This window comes from Hypomesus transpacificus, chromosome 10 (genome assembly GCF_021917145.1).
Source record: "Hypomesus transpacificus isolate Combined female chromosome 10, fHypTra1, whole genome shotgun sequence".
In the NCBI taxonomy this organism is placed as follows: Eukaryota; Metazoa; Chordata; class Actinopteri; order Osmeriformes; family Osmeridae; genus Hypomesus; species Hypomesus transpacificus.
Window position 1 is genome coordinate 8,347,084 of NC_061069.1, and position 14,388 is coordinate 8,361,471.

Below are 14,388 nucleotides of genomic sequence, written 5' to 3' on the forward strand. Positions count from 1 at the left end.
GTTGTACTCTCTCCTCTGGTCTCTCCCCTCACCTCTCCTCTGGTCTCTCCCCTCAGCTCTCCTCTGGTCTCTCCCCTCACCTCTCCTCTGGTCTCTCCCCTCACCTCTCCTCTGGTCTCTCACCTCTCCTCTCCTCTGGTCTCTCACCTCTCCTCTCCTCTGGTCTCTCACCTCTCCTCTGGTCTCTCCCCTCACCTCTCCTCTGGTCTCTCCTCTCTAGTACATGGAGGGAAGGGGGTCAGGTACACCCTTAATGAGGACACCTTACCAGAAAAGGGTAAGTGATCTGCGGGCCAGTCCCCACTCTTCATCCCCACCATCTTCCTCCACCCAACCCCCTCCCCACCCCTCCGGTGTAAACAGCATATTTGAAAACAATTACCACAGGCTATTATACAGACTGCACAGTCTGCAGGCTAGGCCCATTCAGTTTTCTTTGTGGCAGACCAAATGTTTACCGACCCTTCACATCATATATCACAGTGTTACTGCCGAGCGCTTGCATTAGTAGATTGCCCTGATACAAATCTAAATACAAACCTTTTCGAGTTCAGGCCTGTGATACTGCATGACATTTTCAAGGCAACCAGTTCTTTCTCCATTCTTTTCTATCCTCATTCTGGTTCTTTTTGATGTCTTCCCTTACTGACTGCATCCATCTCCCCCCTCCCCCCCTCCCCCCTCCCCCCTCCCCCTCCCCCTCCCCCTCCCCCTCCCCCTCCCCCTCCCCCTCCCCCTCCCCCTCCCCCCTCCCCCCTCCCCCCTCCCTGTGTCTGAGCAGCGTCTGGGGTGGAGGCGGTTGGAGAGGTGGTCATGCACGTGGAGGTCTTACCCCAGCCCAATGGAGAGCACAAGGTCACAGTGAAAGGTGAGACAGGGCGGGGAGACAGGATCAAGAAGAGGAAGACCTACTGTCGCCTCTAGGGTCTTAATCCCCTGCTTACCTAACCCCTGTCTCCTCTCCCTGTCTCCTCCTCCTTGTCTCCTCTCCCTGTCTCCTCCTCCCTCTCCCCCTCCCTCAGTGGTGTCTGCCAACGACCTCAAGTGGCAGACCCAGGGCTTCCGGCCCTTCGTCGAGGTCTTCCTCATTGGCCCCCACCTCAGTGACAAGAAGAGAAAGTTTGCCACAAAGTCCAAGAACAACACCTGGTCTCCCAAGTTCAGCGAGAGCTTCCAGTAGTGAGTATGAATTTTGACCCAGTTGCAACTTCAGTGTGTCTTCAGAACTAGAGCTGGTTAGACAGGACAGCTGGACAGTTCCTGCGACACACAGGACTAAGGTGTGGAGGGGCTTGAGTTGGATAATCTAAGGCACATTTGACTGTACACACGTCACATACAGTATGAACAGAAAAGGATGGAACACTCACAGCTTAAGTATAATGTCTCTCTGTCCTCTCCCCTCTCCTCTCCTTCCCTCCCCCTCTCTCCTCCCCAGTGCCCTGGGCACAGAGGTGGGCCCGGAGAGCTATGAGCTGCAGGTGTGCGTGAAGGACTACTGCTTCGCCAGGGAGGACCGCACCGTGGGCATGGCCCTGATCCAGATGAAGGACATGGTCTCCCGAGGCAGCGCCACCTGCTGGATGCCCCTGGGGAAGCGGGTGCACATGGACGAGACGGGGCTGACCGTGCTAAGGATCCTGTCCCAGCGCAACAACGACGACGTGGCCAAGGAGTTCGTCAAGCTCAAATCAGACCAGCGGTCTACGGAGGAGGGCCGGGCCAGCTGAGGAGAGAGACCACACACACACACACATACACACAGGACATATTTCTACACACAGATACACACAGATACAGTCCAGTCCAGTATATATTATCATATGCAGATACAAGAGAGAATTATGTACTGGGTTTAGCCACATACACAATGAATATACATACACAATAAATACACACACACACACACTGTCAACACCCACGTACAGAGCCATGTTTGGCAGCACTGATATCCTTCTCCAACATCCTTCCTCCTGAAGCCAGTGTAACAGTGGGCTCAGTGTAGGATTTACAATCATGCCAGACACATCAGCTCTAACTATTGATCTCATCATCTCTGTCTCTGTCTCATGCACACCATAAATCAATCCTGTTCCATTCCCACCTCTCTCTGTGCACCCCACACTATTACAATTGTACATTTTGAATCTAGAGATGTGATATATAAAACAAAACGTATGCGGTCATGCGCGTTTGAGACAGATCACTTTGCACTTTGATTCTTTGCTTCTTCTGGAACTTGGTGGTGAGCCCCCGCTCCTCCTCTGCCTGCCTGCGTGTCTGTCCTCTCAGCCGCTCCTCCGTCTTGTCTCCATCGTACTCCTGGTGCCCGCTCTTCCTGCTGTGTGACGTGTTGTGTGGAGGCCTGCCTCCGACTGGTCCAACATCAGGGCCCAAATAATCACTAGAGAGGAGAAACTACCGGATGATCCTAGCCCGGCAACTAGGCCGGCGTCCCCCTAGTCTTGGTCACGTGATGTGTTCCCCGCATGTTGACCCCCGACCCCCTCAAGAACACTGTGACTCACTCTTTGTTACAGAGGCAACAGATGAACAGACCCTCTACCCCCGCTCACTCATCCACCCGCGCAGACACGCATACGATGTCGACACCCCGCAGTGTGGCAACATTGAACCTTGTACACATCACCTCGGGCACTTATATTTCGAGACAGAGAATACATGGACGTGGAAGCATCGGATAGGAGCTGAGGAGCATTTTGTGGGATAAGACGACGCGTGTGATGGAGGAGACTTGTTTGGGAACAACATGATGGGTCCTAGTGCATGTTGAAACACGGTGTGGTGTCACAGACACCAACACCTTTAGTCACATGATGCTTTGTGGTCCCTGGCCTTCAAGCCATTTACATTCAGTCATTTCAGTCATCATTCAGTCAAGCCCCAGGCACAACTCTCACTCACATGATCTCACTACCAAGGAGCAATACCCAAAACATCCGATAGACTATCCCATGTTGCTGTTCCAGTATGTTCACCTGTGTTGATCTCCCTTGCACAATTAAAGCAAAGGGCTACATGACCAACAGACGGGACTGATGTCACACAAACACGTTATTCTGTGGTGCAATACTGTGTGTTGTTCTAGTGGCAAACCAGCCATGTGATTTTCCCCTTGTCACATCCCCTGTTCTCCCGGATGACTGTAGGAGTCTGTCTGAAGGGCCTTCTTTGACGTATTCACACTTTGGATGTCTGACTTCATAATGAGTCTGTGAGACAATGTGATTACAGAACAAGAGACCTGGTTCCCTCCTCACATCTCGGACTGCGGGTCATGAATTCTCCATCCGCGGCGTCACGGTAACACACCCGTATGTGAGTCCACCAACGGCAGTGCACAGGACTGCCCATGTCTTGACTGCTCGACGAAGCTCTCGTCTTTCTCAATCCCTATACCTCCGTCGGATCTGTGTCTCTGAGGCAATACCTATCTGGCTGGTTGTTTGGCCACTTAGTTCCATTCTAAAAAATGAAAAGCCTATGCTATACCTGTGAGCCCTGTATGTACACTTTATGCGTGATTGTGTGGGTGTGCGTGTGATCTGAAAATGGACATCAGACATATTATCTCAGTGTGGTGGCAAGCAATATCCTTAACCCAAATGTAAACTCTGCACATACACAGTACCTGTCCTGTAGTACACTTCGTAGGAGTACGAACTGCAATATCCTGCTGAAAGGAACAGATCTGTCGTGGACTTCTATCACAATACCCATCTCATAGAAGAGTGTTCGTATGCATGCTTTCCATGGACTATTATGTTGGAGTACCAAACTCTGAATTGATATTGAGAATTTGACTGACATCTGACCTTATCCTACGTGCTGGATGACCAAGGACTTGTTCGGAGAAGAGTCTTGTGGAGTACGCGATAATCATAATGGTGACATGGACTCAACTCAAACGGACCAGCTTGTGTTTTTCTAAGACAGTGAATGGCTTCCTGGTTGAACTCTTGTGAAAACGACTCTCACCACCACATTCACTCCTGCCTCCCTAAACCACACGCTTCTCACAGGGCATCTCCAGTTTATACAAGAGACCCCATTTGAATGACATGTTGATTTGAATGCTGTTGAAAGTTGATATTGCCAACGATAGGTGGGAGCACAATGTGTACTGCTGAGTAAAGAAGGTCATGGCTTGGTGAGCATGGGGACACGCTAGTGCTGCTGTTTCCTATCCTGAGGAGCCTAATAGGAAACTGACTGATGATGATGAATGAAGACGTAACAGAAAATGGCAGGACGGTTGTTTTACTCATTGCACCTCTGTTCAACCAAATACAAGGGATCTGAATGTCATTGCTAATCACAATGGCCTTTTGCCTTTTCTCTCACATCATGTTAAAGGGATAGTTCACCCAAAACAGGTGCCAACCTATGCCTTTTATTGAGGCCTGCAGAGTTCACCTAATGAATGATGCAGACTTAAAACCTTTTGTTGTTGACACTGATTTTTTTTATAACGAACTACCCCTTTAATTCTCAATATATGATTTTTAGATACAGTACTTATGGCTAGTGGATGAATCTTTGGCAAAGCATTTGTGCTGGTGCCACAATAAGTGAGAATGTATCAAGTAGACAGTGTTAGCCAGTTTTGTCCATAACATGCAGCCTCTCACTACGTAGCCCAAGACATTCCTACAACTCTTAATGCATGTACACACACACACACAAACCTATGGTCAAGCACAAAAGGGCACATTTGAGATGACACACATGCATGTTAGCACGCTGACACATCTCTATGGCGACAAGTGATGCCCACTCTGTGAATAAAAACTACAAGTGCATGATGGGAAAATGAACTTTATCGTGTCAGCACGTGTCTCTTTGATGTTACCTGCCAACATATATTTTATTTCAATTTCTACACCTATGTGGTGCACCTATAAGGTAAACATTTTTATTTTTCAAACAGCTTGTGGATACATTAACTGTAACAAATATGAATGTAGCGTGTACACGGAAATCGCATGAGAGAATTATTTTCTACTGAGGATGTTTCTAATTTGTTTCTAATCATTATTATTGATTGTTCTTTAATGAGGTTGAAGTGGAATTGGAATGCAGCCTGGTCATTATCTGCTTCCTATTAAAGGACACTATGTCACCCAGCATCTTGGTCGATTCAATGCTGACTCTGATACATGTCAACACACACACTGCATCCTTCTCAAACAGTCCCTCTATTCTAAAATGCTAGGTTGCTTTAGCTTAACTTCGTTTAAGTCGATTTAGAGACTTGTACTAGAACAGGGTTCCTGCAGGTTTCAGTAAGTCAAATTTAAATTGTCTACTTATCGCCACTGTATTTTGTGAACGAGTTCTTAGAAATCCTTCTGCAAACTTTTACTTGTTTTGTAAGTATGATTAGAAGACAGAGTATTCTGTTTTATAACTTGGCTTGGCATTAGTAGAAACAGAACGTACATTGTCCTTTGGCATTTAGTAGTGTCATAATGGGTAATTACACTGTCTTGTAAAAAGTAACCCTTGCAGGAACCCTCTGTGGCTCAATGGGTAAGCATGCGTACCATTGACTCTACTGCCAAATGCAGTACCCCTGGGTCAAATCTCACTTAAAACAATTGATCATTCATTTATCAGTTAAGTAATATGTATGTTATTTCTAAGTATATATATGTTATTTCCAAGTATAAAGACGGGGGACCCCGTGGTGTAGTAGGTTGAGAACAAGGGCCTAAATCACAACAACCTGGGTTCAAAACCAGCACAGAGCGTAGTGCTAAACACATCCGTGGGACCAGATCCCTGTAACTGCAGTGCACTCCCCGACTGTCCAGATCCCCTCTCCCAACTGTCTTTCCTGGTGGGACAGTTGGGTACCTGGAATGACAGTTGGGAGAGGGGATCTGGACAGTCGGGGAGTGTGCTGGAGTCCAGTTTTTTTTTTACCTCTTATCAGTTTTATTTAAAAAACTGGCCGTTTTTAAGACATTTCAAAGCCTTAAATTTAAAGTTCAGAATTGTAGGCTTTTTAACGGAACGCTGTAGAATTCAGAAAAACACAAGAATTTGATTGAAATCACACAAAGGCAAACTCTTTACTTTCTTCATTAATAACACACATAAAGACTTGTGATTAATTGATGATTAATCAGCTAATGAGGATCCCCTTGTTTTTATAACCACTGCCAGATTACAACACTGCCATCTAGTGGTAGACGGTGAGAACAATTGGCATATAATACTAGCCCATGTCTGCCATTGCTCCTCTCCTTTTCAATCAGGGCTTAGACAAAGGATCACTGCCTAGAAATAGTTATAAAACTGTTCTGTAAACTTGCAAAGTGGAATAAAACACAGACACAAAGGAGTTATTGTTTTACAGTAAAAAATGAAACCAAAAACAAGATTTTATTAAAGAAGCATAAAAAATAAAACTCTTGATACATTTCTCATAACCGTCAAGTCAGCTCAAATTATAAGAGTATACAATTGTTCTGGCTCACGGTTAAAAGGTCCATAAACTTTCAAATAAAATATATTTCAATTTTAAAATTTCTTCAATAATTTTTTCTCATTTTGTTATAAATTGCCTATATGTTGTACACAGGAAAAAAGGAAATTAAAAAATGGAAAATAAAAATAAATTTGAAGTCATAAAAAGGGTCACATTATTGTCTGGGATATTTAGGTAAGCAAATAAATTGTAAAAATAAAATGTGTAAAAAGTTTTTTTTTTTTTTTTTTCATCTTAAAAATTATTAGCTAACGCCAGGTGGCTTGAAGACATGCAGATGGTTAACTTACAAATAATGATACATGTTCTTAAAAACTACACTTATCTTCATCAATTAAGTATTGTAACCTTTTGAAAACGAGATCCCACTGATTGTATTCAGGGTATATACATACAAGTCAGGCCTGAAACCTTGTTTGCTGACATTAACATTTTGGTTCTGCATACAAAAGAATTAAAGCAAAAATAGGAAGGCAGAGATTCCAGGGGGTCTGGTTCACCCCAGAGTGCTGAAACACTCCACATCCACCATCATCACAAAAAGGTCACTGGCTAACCTTACATGAAAAACCCTGTTTTCAAACCTTGGAGAGGGAAGGGAGGGCAAGGGCTTCCGCAAAATAAAATTGAAAATCAGCAGTCAATAAGAGAATATCTGTACCTTTTAACAGTTAATGCTACTGTACAATTACCCTAACACACACTCCCATGGGCCAGGGGGTTATCCTAGAGTGAGAACACCAGAAGAATCTACATTAGATCCACCTGACAGATTCAACATATTTCAGTTGAAGAACGACATCCTGGACACAGTTCTGGGCCTTCAGATTGGCCTTAACACAACAACAACTAAAGATTCACACAACAGTCCAAGTTGAACGGCTCCTGTGGACACATTCACACCCCTGCTTTCATGTGGGCCTGCAGGAGGATAGAAGGAAAAAAACACAAAATAAAAACCCAGCAGGGACGGGTTGCCAGTTTACACAGAACCCCCCCCAGTGAAGAGTAGAGACAGGGATGCCAGGTTGAAAGGTGAGCTCTAGCTAAAGGAACATCTACAGCTGCCCCACAAAGTGCCCAGTGGGTTCTGTTCTCATGTCTCAGTAGGGAGCTGCACCCAAGCACCGTAGGCTGGCTAGTCTGGGAAACTGGACAGAACTGAGGATGTCCTACCCTTCATATCTGACCGAGTCGGTCGGATCAAAGAGACCTCAGGTTGGGATAAACAAGGACAGTATTTATTAGATTAGGAAGGAAACCTGCTGAACTCCACACCCGAGGCAAACGCAGTCCCTCTAGAGGAACACACACACACATTAGGTGAAATTAGGTAAACCATTGAGAACATCCACTCAGTCCATCCCTCCCATGATGTGGTTGGTGAGAGCTGTCCAACCGTGTTAGATTGTACATGACGTCAAAGAGAGCTGTGTTCAGAATGTATATGAACATGGCTTCAGTGTCTGTATAGTAGGAATTCACTCCCAGAATGTAGAGTTGAGAGTGAATGGTGTTAGCCTAATGTGTTGGTCAAGGTTCCCTAGACCAAGCAGACAAAGTAGAAAAACCATGCAACACATTCTGCAGCTGTTGGGATTTGAACACAAACAGTGTCTGGAAGCCCTGAACGAACTAGCTACTAGCTGCCGTATAGGAGATGTTGATATTCTTGCTATTGTCACTGATGAGAACCTGAAAAATGCATGTGTTGTAGGAAGCCCTTTATCATAGTCGTTTTTCTAGTCATGGCATGTCTCATTCTATGAACAGACTTCCATGTAAGTCTGAAGGGCCACCACAGCACCTGTGGAAACGATCACACCAAAATCAACTCATGTCCCACTTCAACACACCGTAGGCGAGGCAGTCGATGTGAAACACAAAAAAAACAACCAACACACAAATCGAACAAGATGCTGTTTTCGCTTGAGAAAGGATACTGATACTGAGACAAGGGGACATATCTCCAATTCGAAACGCCCTCCATATAGTGCACTACATCTGGCTCATTTGAGACCGCGCCAGACAGCTTTGCTGTGGAAGAGAGGATGGAAGACCAAAAGTCTCTTAAACCAACTTCGGAAGGTTTAGAAGGGGGTCTGAATACCACTGTAGTTCATTGCTCTGGGTTCACAGTGCACAGAAAAACAGGTCAAACTCCAGGTGCTTTCCTTAACCAAAACCCAGATTGAACAAGACATTCCCGTGTGTGATACAATTAACGCCCCCCTATTACTCCATGTAAAAGTAGTAGTAATAATAATAATAGTAGGAAGTCAGTTAACATGGTCACACACCCCACACATCCAAACTAGTTGAGCTATATAGAGCTACCTGTAACAGACAGAATGTGAGTGGGCAGTGGAAGTTCACCTGGTGTGGATAGATGGATATTTACATTCCAAGGGGGCAAGCCACACTGGGTGAGATGAGAAAATGTTTCACTTAACACACCTGTTCCTATTGACAAATCTTGCACTTGGACCTAGCACAAGTAGTCCCACCATTTAACATATAGCTAAGGTGTGCTTAAATCATTATCTTGACATTACACACACACACACACACACACACACACACACACACACACACACACACACACACACACACACACACACACACACGATCTGCAACATCACTATCTAGACAAGCAAGATTCAGGCAGACCAAAACAGCTGGGAAATGTATCATCTGGCATATTCCTTCAATAACTTACTCTATGCTATAATACACATTTAACCAAGACACTGGATCAGTTCTCGAGCAGTATAAATAGGTTTCAGTCTTCATTATAGCCTTGCAAGAGGGGGGTCCTCTCAGGCTCATTTGGTCTGATAGGTGTCTAATTCTATGCCCTTCCTAAAATAAGTTCCAGGCCCCATTCTTCCATGCTGGCCTTCTCCTTAGGTAATATGACTGCATGAGTAAGGGACAGGAGAGCCCAGAGGACTGGTTGACTGTGTACACATACTGTCAAACAACATGTAAAGAAAGAGTAGAAAAGTGCAGACCCAGGACAGCTTCATCGAAAAATATCTGTTAAGTACAAAAGTGTCAAAGGAAGAGAGAGAGAAAGCAGAGACATCTTAAGAAGCCAGAATAAAAACAATAGACCGACAGACCCTCCGTCTGGGGACTGAACTAGGGCAGGATATGGACTGGCCCAGGTCAAACCAAGGCCAGAAGAAAGATAAGACACTAGTTTCCCATCTTGAGACCCTCTTTCTGATCCCAGCCTCCACTGCTTACAAAGTCCAGAGTTTCAATCAACATCGAGTCAGGGAATAATATTGTCATCATTATTATTCTTATTATAGTTATTAGCAATAAATCAACATCCGTATAGTGTCATCATGGTATCTAATAATGTAATCATCCTATTGTCATGGTCCATCTTGTGTGTGTGATAACATGTATTGGTGTGAATCGGTCCATCTGTCCTTCCTCTTCTCCACAGTTGATGACCCCTGCAGTCTTTTGGATAGTTATGAGTGTAAGTAAAGTCTTTTTTTTCTTCCGTTTTTTCTTTGTTTTGTTTTGCTCCTTTTAAATGACACCACTTCCCCTCCCCTCCGTCTACTGTTTTTAGGGGGAGAGCATTAGGAGAAGATGCGGATGCACTGTGTGGCGGGGGTGTGGCAGACAGGGCACTCTGGCTCAGAAGATTGACAGATCTGCCCGGCACAGTCCATGCAGAACAGGTTGTGGCCACAAGGCACCAGGGCTGCAGTCACCTCGCTCTCAAAGCAGACAAAGCAATCCCTGTTCACAACACCAGAACCCACACCCGCCAGGGCCCCAGCTACAGCGGCTGCCTTCAGACGGCCCAGCATGCTGGATCCCAAGCCTGCGCTGCCCCCTCCCTCCGAGTCGGTGGGGGAGCCCCCGGGCAGGGAAGAGGCTGAGCAGGAGGAGTAGCCAGTGGATGAGCCCCCTGAACTGGAGCTGGAGGCCCCGGAAAAGGAACCTGCACCCGTGCCGCCCGACTGCAGCCAGGAGAGGGTGCTGAGGGGGTCGCTCTGGGCCCGGCGGGCCAGAGGGTGATCCAGGGGTCCCACACCAGCATCTGGAGGCAGGGTGGGGGACACGCGGGGGGTGACAGCACCTCCGCTTAAACCACTGCTGTTACGGCGAACTGGCTGCTGCTGCTGGGAGGAGCCAGGCGTCTTCCCTCCACTTCCCCCGTTGACAAACGGTGCCCAGATATTGGACGCGGTGAACTCAAACCCCAGTTCTTCAGAGGAGGGCAGACCAGGGGTCGAGTCCGCCCCGAAAGTGAAGCCCCCTCCTCCCCCGGCGCCGCTTGAGCCTGTGCTGAAAGGGCTAGTGGGGCTGCCTCCCTCAGTGGACCTACGGGTGGCGCTGTAGCTCTCGGAGGGCAGGCCACCGTTGTGAGTGTGGTGGTAGGAGGTGGAGGAGGACAGCTTCCTGGAGCTGGAGGAGTGGTGCATAGCCAGGGGCAGCGGGGGAGGCGGAGGGGGAGGTGGAGGGGCCTGGTGGTGGTTAGTAGCGCGGGACCAGAGAGCAGCTCCGAGGCCTCCCGCTAGTGAACCCAGGCCCTCGAGACTTACGTCAGTGCCATTGGTGTGGAAGTCGTTGTCTCCCTGAAGGTCCACGAAGGCGCCCGTTCGGAGTGTGATGTGGGTCTCGATCTCCTCGCGGGCACGGTCCACGTTCTCAGGCATCCCAGTCACCTCAAACACAGGGTCCTTCTCTCGACTTGGCGTGACAATGTAGGTGTGTGTCTGTTGCTGGATGCGCTTGATGGTGGCGCCCTTGGGCCCCACAACCAGACCCACTACTCTGTAGGGCACTCGCACCTGGAGCAGGGAGGCAAGCAGAGACGCTGTAAGCACAAGTGACCTTCCTCAATGTTTTCCACACATGCATATAAATACACCTTGTGACCAATGTTGTCTGTACCTGGATGGTGGTCTGTCCCGGCAGGTGAGGAGGTCCAGGGAGGGAGCCTGCTGTGCCAGGCCCTGTTCCTCCTGCCTTGCAACGAGATGCCCGGATCATGGAGAAGTGTTCAGCTGCAGAGACTATCTCCCGTTTGGCCATCTCTACGTCCTCCCTGCGACCTGTCACAATGAACACCGGCTCCTCTCCCCTCACAGGAGTCTTTATGTAGGTGTTAGTCTTGGCACGTAGGGCCTTGATCTTACAACCTGAAACAGAAATAGAAAATTGGTGAGCTAGGTTAATACAAAATAAATTACAAACAAATAATTCCTAGTAAACATCTACACGTTATGCTGACACAAGCACCAAACTAAATAATACAATTATCACACAGCATGCCAGCCATTTAGTATAGTTAACTCCACTGAATTGCTGCTCTGTTACTTTAAATATGGACGCTTCATTGCTAGTAACCAATGAGGTGCGCTGTGTGTGATGTCATCTGGGAAGCAGAAAGCATGGCATTTTCAAACAAAGAGAACAATGCCGTAATGCTACCCACAACTGCGCTTGGCGCGCCAAACCTAACCAATAGTTTTTTTTATTGTATGAAGGACAAAATGTTGATGAAACGTGGTGAAACGCACAATATACAGGATCGCATATACGAGCGAAAGCTCCCGACAAAACTGGACGCAGGGCGTAACACCGCCCAGTCTCGTCCCGTGTTGTGTGCGTCGGCCCTTTCAGGCACACAGACCTTCTGATATCACAAAAATGACTAGAAACATGCGTTCAGTGCAAATGCAATGGGTATCGACATTTAAATATTGTATTTCACATTTATGGCCCGGGTGTGCATTGCGTAAAATCTAGTTCCCCGGCGTGTTTCTTTGTTTGGTGCAGGGTGCTAGACATGTCCAGACTCCCGACAATCTGCCGCTTTGTCTGACCCTCTCCTACCCCTCCCCCTACCTCCTACACACGCACCACACATCATCATCCAACCGTTGTCTCAAGTGTTACGAGGAAATGCAAATACAACTTTACAGCTTGTTTTTAGTATATCTATATAGTGGCAATACGAAATAATCAACCACTTTAGTCAACAGTGCCAACTGTCCACAACTGGGTATAGCGCTACAGAACTCGACAGACTTACTCCCTCACCACCCAAACAAAGGAAGGTGGTCTACCACCATATAGTTTATGCATTAATGATGTGCTTTGAGTTGACCCCGTTTAATTTTTCGTCTACAAAACACATTTCCAGACAGACTACAGTAAGACAGCCAAGAAGACTATAGTAAAAACAATACTTTTCTTACCTTGTCGACCCACTATTTCTGCAACATGCTCCGAGCTTGGAACAGGCACGCATTCAGTCATGTTGACACTCCTCTTTCGGTTGCAAAGGACAGAGCTTTGTTCCCCGTGAAGCATAGAGTGTGGACCAGCCATGTGGTAACCACCCGATCCGTAATACTCTGGAGATGGAGAGCAGGACGTCGGGGAGTCCCGGGAGCCACCGGGATGCTCCAACATTTGGAGATCAACATAACCTCCTCCACTCACTCCGTTGCAATTCTCCGAGCCCGGTCCCTGAGTCCCGTCGAGCGGGTCAACTAGTCCGCCTCCACCGCCCCCACAGTCCACCTTGTCTAGGGCCATGAGTGACAGTTGGTCCAGGGCGAAGCGAAGCGCCTCTTGGTGGTCTTCTTCCCGGGACTCTTGGTCTGTCTCCCGAGGCAAGATGACCCCGTTGTGCTGACTGCTGATTACCATGTCGTGGTCCATAATCTCGGGGTGGAATAAAGGACTAGGCATAGTCCCCGTGGTTTACCATCAGATCTTGGTCGCCTGTGTGTGTAGTTATCGAACGCACCTTTTCACTGAAGAAAAACAATATAAAAAAAACAATAGAAAGCCAATTAATTCAGATGTATCTGGGGCAGAAGTGTTGGATGTCCAACTAAAAATGTTAAACAGAAACTATAGTTATTTATAAGAAATAGTGTTGAATGTCAAATGAATTTTAACTACCCATTTTACCCTAAATAGGTGCATGTTCCATTCACAGGGCGCCGTTCCCCTGCCTTCTCGTCTACCCTGTCCCCGCTTTGTCTGTGTTTTCACTTCTGTCTGGCATAGAAGCCATATGGCCGACTAGCTTTGCTTCTTGAATTGTGAAGAACGTTACCAATTTAATGAGCCAATAATGAATTAATTATGTCACATACCCAAGTTGGGAATATTTTGTGTATCGATTAAATCTGTCTCCTTTATTGAAAACAATAACCACATTTGAGAGAGCGGCAATCTGTTGTTAGCTGTAGCCAACAGAAGCTAGCTAGCTTGCTCCACAGGGTTAGCTAGTCAAGTCAGTCACGTTGTCGACCCCCTTTGTTTGGGAGTACCACAGCTAGCTTGCGATAGCCCAGCAAAATACTTGATAAGTTCCAGAATGAGTCTCATTGACATGCTTAGTATAACACATTTGAACAACATTATTTAAATTACTTTACCTTTTCGATGTGAAGTGTGTAGGTGCGATTCCTCTCTTTTTATTCTTGAGAGAAAGAAGGATACGAGTGCGCTATGCTATCTAGCCTGCTAAATTGGGGGCGTTGGAGAAAATGTTTCTATAAAAACTAAGAGGAAACACGCTCTTGATAAGATACGACACCAGCCGAATTCTGAGTTATTTTATCGACCCGTCATTCTTTGCATTGGTTTTGAGTCTATCATGATGTTTCCATGCAGATACCTTCATAAAATTGTATCCGTGTCTAGCCTCTTTCTCCTGTTCCCTGGTCCACCGCCTTTGTCTCGCCAAGCGCACGCCGCTCTGCCTGTCTCGCACACAGCACTGACGTCACCCGCGACACAACAATAGGTTCAAAGGCCACGCCACACATGAGCGCATCACTGCAAAGCGTGTTGGGCACACTGTTGTGGTCAAT

At 46.7% G+C, this 14,388-nt stretch overlaps 2 protein-coding genes across 3 annotated transcripts in view; one reads left to right on the forward strand and one right to left on the reverse strand.

The window, feature by feature from the left end:
- Positions 1–5,127, forward strand: part of LOC124472334 (protein unc-13 homolog A-like) — a 9,355-nt gene extending 4,228 nt beyond the window's left edge. The window contains exons 5-8 of the mRNA XM_047027110.1: positions 221–277; positions 782–868; positions 1,023–1,179; positions 1,439–5,127. Of these exons, the coding sequence (XP_046883066.1) occupies positions 221–277; positions 782–868; positions 1,023–1,179; positions 1,439–1,730 (593 nt within the window). The 3' untranslated portion in view covers positions 1,731–5,127. The remainder of the gene's footprint in view (positions 1–220; positions 278–781; positions 869–1,022; positions 1,180–1,438) is intronic.
- A 1,244-nt stretch (positions 5,128–6,371) lies between these two features.
- Positions 6,372–14,282, reverse strand: LOC124472697 (RNA-binding protein MEX3B-like). 2 transcript variants are annotated; one of them, XM_047027677.1, is made up of 4 exons: positions 14,193–14,282; positions 12,754–13,317; positions 11,444–11,691; positions 6,372–11,340 (listed from the first exon to the last, which is right to left on the reverse strand). In XM_047027677.1, exons 2-4 carry the CDS (start codon positions 13,250–13,252, stop codon positions 10,120–10,122), a joined length of 1,968 nt encoding a protein of 655 aa, XP_046883633.1. In that variant the 5' UTR covers positions 13,253–13,317; positions 14,193–14,282; the 3' UTR covers positions 6,372–10,119. The 2 variants fall into 2 exon arrangements, with proteins under 2 accessions (XP_046883633.1, XP_046883632.1); XM_047027676.1 differs by having other exon boundaries at positions 13,951–14,282.
- Positions 14,283–14,388: the final 106 nt, after the last annotated feature.